Source organism: Cibotium barometz, chromosome 57, assembly GCF_041138505.1.
Source record: "Cibotium barometz isolate CiBa-2024 chromosome 57, ASM4113850v1, whole genome shotgun sequence".
Lineage (NCBI taxonomy): Eukaryota > Viridiplantae > Streptophyta > Polypodiopsida > Cyatheales > Cibotiaceae > Cibotium > Cibotium barometz.
In genome coordinates, this window is record NC_141102.1 from 6,292,180 (window position 1) to 6,299,999 (window position 7,820).

At 40.0% G+C, this 7,820-nt stretch overlaps 1 protein-coding gene across 1 annotated transcript; it reads left to right on the top strand.

Annotated features, from left to right (window-relative positions):
* Positions 1–5,604: 5,604 nt before the first annotated feature.
* LOC147606359 (uncharacterized) lies at positions 5,605–6,240 on the top strand. The gene has a single exon (XM_086792195.1). The coding sequence runs from the start codon at positions 5,655–5,657 to the stop codon at positions 5,928–5,930; it is 276 nt and encodes a 91-aa protein (XP_086648321.1). The 5' UTR covers positions 5,605–5,654; the 3' UTR covers positions 5,931–6,240.
* The last annotated feature ends 1,580 nt before the right edge of the window (positions 6,241–7,820 follow it).

Genomic DNA, 7,820 nt, shown 5'->3' on the forward strand with positions numbered 1-7,820 from the left:
GTGGTGATGGAAGGAGTGATAGGAGTGGTTGGAGTAACTCGAGGATGAATGGTAATGGGATTCTACCATCTGGAGTGGTCATGGTGGTAGATTTTCCATGAGGAGTGGGGGCAAGAGATCCCTATTGTATGTTTACGTGACATGGTAGAGTGTGAGATGCAATACTTCCAATTGATAAGAATCATGGATCAAGCTCTCCAAATGACAAGACATCTACCTAATCATAAACTAATCCTACATTAATCACAATAGTAAATTAAGGTGGATAGAAATGAAGAAAACTCATAATGAGAGTGTGCTAATTAAGATGCACTCAAGTACAATTAGACACCAAGATGAATTAGTGTGGATACATAAAGAGACTTGAGATAAGTGTAAGTGATAATATGATTCATTTCTTGAAATGGTCCCCTTTTATATGAGGAGGTACACCTTATCAATGTGAGATAATCCCTTTGCTCATCTGGCTTCATGATGCTAGACTTTGCTCATTTTTGGCTTACTCAACTCAAGTCTCCCTATCTCTTCCTTGTGCTCTTTGGCACCACATTTTTCAACACCCCCCCTTGTGCCAAATCTTTGGGCTCCTCAAGGTGGTTAGATGTCAATTTTTACAACATATTTTCACCCCTTCTCATTTCTAACTTGGCTGGGTAGTTTAAAGGCTCTATGGCTTGGTTACTCTCTAGCTCATAAGTTACTGAGATGGTCAGGTTATTTTTCACTCCCCAGGGTGCTACTTTGGCTACTCACTGGTGGTCAAGTGTTTTACATTTGCATAACAATTTGCCTACTCATTTGGTGGCTTTTACAACATATGATTTTGGTTAGGGTAGTGATTGGTAGCTCCTTCTTTGCTTTGTTGAATGCTTCTTGGCTCTCGGTCTTTGACAAGTCCTTTGATATGCGGACTAGATGCACTTTTCCTTTATGTTTTGCACACGTACGCTCACATAATCATGTGGTTGCAGTATTTTTACAAGGGATTTACTCTTCATTTTCACACTTACTCTAGCGTGCTCATTTTAGTCACTTTTACAAACTTTTTTACACTTGAGAGATTTTTGCCTACTCATATTGGCGGCATGTACAATGGTTGCAATTTTTTTGTGAAAATTTTTTTAAATCGAGGATGATTTTGTTGTGAGTTTGGATGAAGGCCTTGTTGATGACAATCCAGTCGATGAAGATATCGTTAATCTGGCAAAGCCAAAAACATGGTAGTATTTGAAGAATATACGTAAAGGCTTAAATATATGCTTTCCATGTGAGCTGACTCTAATAGAGAGCTCTTTTCCACCACAAAAATAAAAATATTCTTTAAAAAAAACACCTAGTAGCAGGCTCCGGCTCCGGCTCCGGCTCCGGCTCCGGCTGTTGACCGTCTCGTCGAACCTCTCCACCTTGTCGCGATGACAGACCCATTGCGCAATCACAGCTCTGCTTAATATTCTAATCACGGTGCTTCTCACAACAAGCAGGCCAAGCTGCTACCATTGCTATGACCCTTCTCTAGCGATGTTGTGCGCGCTAATGGAGCTGTCTGCACTTCAGTGGTGAGTTGCAAATTGCTTTGCTTGCTCTTCTTCTTCTCTTCTCAGTCATGCAGTGTGACGACTCAGCTCCCTCTTCTCTTCTTCTGGCTGTTAGCAGTTGGCTGCTAGCTATAAACTTCACAAGCTGTAAACTTGCTTGAGCTGCATAGCTCTTTTACTCTCTAATTAGATCTTGCTTTGATAGAGGTTGTGATTCTCTTCACCTCTCTCTTTATCTTGCCTCGTATGCTTTTGAGATAACCAAACTAGCTTTTAATTCCCATGATCTCTCTCTTGAGATGAAATGTGCACTCTTTTTCTATCTAATCCTAACTCTATCTATTACTAAAAGAAATGATTGGGCGAAGCCTAATCAACTCCTAAATGAGTTAATCACCTATGTCATCATTTGCTTAATGATATCTAATCACTTCCTTAAAAAACTAGAGAGCCTTACCCTAGCTTTGATACCATGATGAGAATCATGGATCAAGCTCTCCAAATGACAAGACATCTACCTAACGATAAACTAATCTTATACTAATCACAATGCCAAACTAAGGTGGATAGAAATGAAAAAACTCATAAGGAGAGTGTGCTAATTAAGATGCACTCAAGTACAATTAGACATCAAGATGAATTAGCTTGGATACATAAAGAGACTTGAGATAAGTGCAAGTTATATGATTCGTTGCTTGAAATGGTCCTCTTTTATATGAGGAGGTACATCCTTGGGCTTATACATCAACCTCATGGGATAATTATCTTTGCTCATGTGGCTTCATGCTAGACTTTGCGCTTGTTTGGCTTACTCAACTCACTCCTGATCTCTTTCTTGTGCTCTTTGGCACCACATTTCTCAACACCAACACTGCCATAACCACCACCACTAGGACAACCACTAGAAAGGTGGTTCAGGTGGCTATGAGTCCTCCTCTTAGAGATGCCCACCTCATTATCCTTATTGTGAGTAGACTAGGCAGTGAGTGAAGGATCTCCATCCTTACTACTTCACATTGTTTAGGGTAGAGCATGGACATGAAAATTTGAATCTCTTCTCTAGAGTATAAATTTTCAAAAATTTGTGTGCCTATACACATTTAAGCGATCCAAGTACCAAGTAGAAGAGTCTCCCATATTGTGTTGTCTAAAACAAAATTGCATATATGCATTGGGCCTAAAGCCTTAATCACATGTGTATCTATACATAAGTCTTATGTATGCACTTAAAGAGCACACTTAGAGCCTAACGTAGGCTCTAAGCTCTATGCATACACATGTCTTGTATGTAGGCTCTATGCCTACACTTTATATATAAGCCTTATACATAAGCTCTATATATAGGCCTCATGCATAAGACTAATGTATGGGCTCTGTGCCTGGGCTTTATGTATAAGCCTTATGCATAAGCTATATATATAGGCCTCATGTGCATATAGCTTATACATAAGGCTTATACATGCATAAGACTTAAAAATAAGCCTTTTATGCATATTAGATCTATGATATATGAATAGTCCTTATACATAAGATCTATGCATGGGTACATTTATATGAAATACCTCTTTTTTTAGATATCATTTATGTAATATTTTTTGTAGTGTGAATGGAATAAGAACCTTTACAATAGATGGTGAATGTATGACATATCTACAATGCCATACATTCACCACTCCTTAATAAATTGATGTTTAGGTTGAAAATACTAGATGAGGGCTTTTTCACTAGATACAATAGTCCATTTTTGTGCTTAATGTTTTACCAAAACTTTCACAAATTCGGTGCCTTTTTGCTTCAACTGTGATTGGGGTGAGCTCATTTGAGAGAGAGAGAGAGAGAGAGAGAGAGAGAGAGATATCACAAGAAAACACCTACAATCCACAACAAGCATGCAATCAACAAGAACAAAGCAAGCATGCAAGCCTAAACACAAGAACACTAGAGAGAAATCAAGTTAATTATGATTAATGAGATTATCATTTTTCTTATTATTAAAAATGTCTTATGTGAATGGCCTCATATTTACTATGTTTGACTACCATGGTATGTCCAAGGGGCCTAAAAGGTTAGCGAAGCTAATATCTAGGCTATTTATTATATACAAATTCCATCTTACTTGGCAATAGACATGTTATTGTAGGCCCAACTAGATCCCGTAATATGAAGCACATGGTAAGGTTACAAATGATAGTATAAAAGTGGGCAACTGCACATAACAAGTAGTGTTAACTAGTCTTTGTAACATAACCGCTCCCTAATTAAGATTCCTTCCTCAAAATTGGTAAGGTATGATAGGGAGTGAAATGTTGTAATGGGATAAGTGATAGAAAAGGTTGTTCTATAACTTTGAAAATTGTGTGGTTTGGTGGAGGGATGTGCAAAATAGGGTGTCTCAAACATGTCTTTAATGGCACCCGCCTCCTGTATACGCGACACACAATTGATGTCAAATGTTAGGCCTTGAGCCCCTTCGTGTAAAGGAATCTCTTGTAGAATTCCATCAATAGTACATTGATTGGCATGAAGAACTTGATCGTGGAAGCTATATTTTGATCATCTTTATACATGAATCGAGGTCATGCATGATGTCTTATGTGGTGTGTGAAGATGCATGATCCAAGGAAAGTTGAACTACATGCTGAAAGAGGTGGGCAAATGGATCTTGCAGCTTTGGTAATATTTTTTCTATCCTCCAGGCTACAATTGGTAAGGTTTCTAGTCTATGCTAGCTATGTATCTTTGGTGAGTGGTTGGGAAGAGTGTAGAGGGTTGGTGGTGCTATGGTTGGTGTAGTCAAACCAGAGAGGGAAGGGTTGAGATTGTTAAGTTATCTTCACCATGACTTGTGAAGAAAATTGGTCTTGCTTGAAGATCTGAGAGGTTCTTGTGTCTACAATGTAGAAGTTGGTGGTGATATGGTTAGTGTAGTTGAATAAGAGGGCATCATAGAGGGAAGTGATGCTATTTGTTGAGTTGCCTTTACTATGAGTTGTGAAGAAAATTGGCTATACTTAAAGATCTAAGAGGTTCTTATGTTTGCACATTAAAAGGAAATCCAAGCAATGAGTTTTACCATGGCTCACGCTTGCACTCAGTGTGCCCCCCCCATCCAAAGATATATATGTGGATGGTTTCAATGTGACGAGGTTATGGTGTAGGTTCTTGTGTACTTCCATAATGTCATTTTTTGTTTCTTCCATGTATATGATAGGTGCTTATGTCCTCGTCTCTTATTTCAAGAGGTAGGTTCTTATGTTTGTCATGAGAATCCACTTCTTTTTTGGTGCGTATCTCATTAAAGGTACCTTTTTACATAGTTTTTATTTTTGTGCAGTCGTTGGACTTGCAATAGCTTCTATTTTAGTGTTTGCTCTCTATATTTCCTCTTACTCTTCTATCTTAGCCACCAGCAATGGATATACAAATTTCATCTTAGCTGATAACACAAATGACGTAGGTTTAGCTAGATCCCATATCAATTATCATGAAGCGCATGGTGCAATTACAAATGATGGTATAAAAGTGGGCGACTACAAGTGTGATTGTGACACCTTGAGTGGCCGCCCATGGAGCGTCAGCAGCTTACAAGTAAGAGTTGATTCATAATTTTCATTTCTTTTGCCATTGTGTACGCAATAGCCCATGACCCCCTCGATCAAATGTTTGATATCAGATCGTGTCTTCTCTTACTTCCTTAAAGTTTTGCTATGGTGTGTAAACACCCTAATCCTTGTTGAAGATCATTTCATGTGTGCCAAAGTGTAAGTCTTAGGGGCACCACAGTACACTCCAATTTTTCCATGGGATAGGTAAGCTCATTGATGGTGGCCACTTGTGTTTTTGACTCATGAGCCACTAAGCGTGCCATTCCAAACTCTTCTAAACAATGGTGTATTCAAAGAAAGTGTGCCAAGTGGGTATAGAAGTGGGTGTGGAAGTGCCAAAATTTGGGAGGCTGGTGTATTCAAAGAAAGTGTGCCAAGTGGGTATAGAAGTGGGTGCGGAAGTGGGTGTGGAAGTGCCAAAATTTGGGAGGCTGGTGGTGTAAGTGGCCAGAAACATCCACGGTTCAACACTAAGCTCTGGTGCAGGGGAATGCTCTGTTGAGTTTTCTAAGCTATGGCGTCCACTGCAGTAGCAGAGAGCCTGCCGTTCTCAAATGTGAGGGAGAAGGCTGTGATACACCAAGGGGAGGAGGAGTGCAGGCTTAAGATAAGGGAGCTTCTTGAGCAGTTCGGCTTGCCGGGCGGGCTGCTGCCGTTGAAGGACGTGATCGAAGGTGGGTATGTGGCCGAGACGGGCTTCGTGTGGGTGACCGCCCGCAAGAAACAGCAGCACCACTTCAAGAAGGCGGGCAGGCTCTGCAGCTACGCGGAGACCGTTTCCTGCATCTAGCAGCCCAAGAAGTTGACCGGAATCTCCGGTGTGAAAGCCAAGCGGATGCTCCCCCTGCCCGTCAATGAGATCTGCGTGGACGACTCCACCCCGCCCAAAATCCACTTTAAATCCGTGGGCGGCCTCTCCCGAGCTTTCCCACCCGAGTACTTTGGCCCCGATGAAGCATCTCTCCTTTGATCTACTCCATAAATGTATATTATCAACTTTTGGTGTCCGTGCTAGCATATGCAATGAGTGTTCAGGGGGTGCATATTTACACTTTTAAAAACGGATCGTAGGTGGTATATACAACAAATTGTTTGGGTTTCCATGTGGATCCATTCTTCCTGTATATGTAGGTACATGTATGTAGCCTATGTGATGACATTTCTATAAGATCAAATCACAAAGCTGTCTAAAGGGGTACTTCAGGTTGCCAAAGGAAGTGATAATTGGACCATACGCTCATCAACGCATATCATTTTTTGAATCTTTTTCCATTATGTGTTGAAAATTAACAATGGCATTTTCCTTTATGCATGCTAAGGTGGTTTGGATAGCAGTGCTTGGGATAACACTTTTGGATTGCTTTGTGAGTGATGGTTATATCCTACAAGAGAAAAAGAGAGTTCAAGTTTAATAAGAGCGAGTTCAAGTTTAATCTATCGGGCAATGGGCATGAGCCTACTCAACCTCTCTTTGTAAAACGTTTATTTGATCCCCTATGGTAAAAATTTATCGGGTAATGGGCATGAGCCTACTCAACCTCTCTTTGTAAAACGTTTATTTGATCCTACAAGAGAAAAAGAGAGTTCAAGTTTAATAAGAGCGAGTTTAAGTTTAATCTATCGGGTAATGGGCATGAGCCTACTCAACCTCTCTTTGTAAAACGTTTATTTGATCCCCTATGGTCAAAATTTATAAAGGTTATTTGAATTGAAGTACTATTATTTTTAACCATCAAATGTTGTACTGGGTGCGACTATGAAGTGATTTAGTTACCATTGCATGCAATTTTTCAAATTTTGGATCACTACCAAACTTCCAATCGTTGATCCTAATTCTTTGGTCCGGATGACCGTTCCTGACTTCATATCATCTCTTTTTAGATCGCCGTCCTCCACTCCGATCATCGATCCCCAACTTTACCGTTCACATTGCTAATCGAAAGTCTTAGATTGTCATAACTTTAGATCACCTCATTTTCAAATTATCTAATCTCAAATTGTCTAACTTCCAGATCGTTCAAAGTTTGGATCGCTGATCTGACCCAATTATCAAGGTGGAGGATCTGATTAAAAAAATTTATATATTCCAAAGATCCCTCAACACTTTCATTTTATCAATGATTCAAAATCGCTTGCCTCCATCAAAATTAGCAACACTAGGTGTAAGCGCACCATCAACAATGATTGCAACCTACTAACAATAATCTACAATCCAGCTGGGAGCTTGGATCTGCATCACCATCACTGTGAATTCTGCTATATTTGACACTCATCACTTTGTAGATTTGTACATTGGCATAGCTCCCATGAATAGCATGGTTGGAGAGTATGCCAAAAGTTCTAGGCCCTATGCAGGTTGTGGTTACTCATTGTTGCAGGGTTGAAAAAGGGGTTAACCCTAAAACCAAAACTCTACTAAAATTTGGGCAAAAGGCTTGCAAGCTAAAGGCAAGGTTTGTCTCTTACCTTGTATGTAGTGATTACCTAGGGAAAAATAAGCCCATCATCACAAAGAAGTGCATTGCAAAGAGTTGCAAGGTTTGTAGCATAGCTGGGTCCTATAGGACCACAAAGACAAAGGCAACAACACCCAAGGAGATTGTTCCTCCTTACATCCCTTACCAAGTTATAGTTGATACAGTTGGCTATTTTTGTGCTAAGGAATTAGAGAGGGTGGATG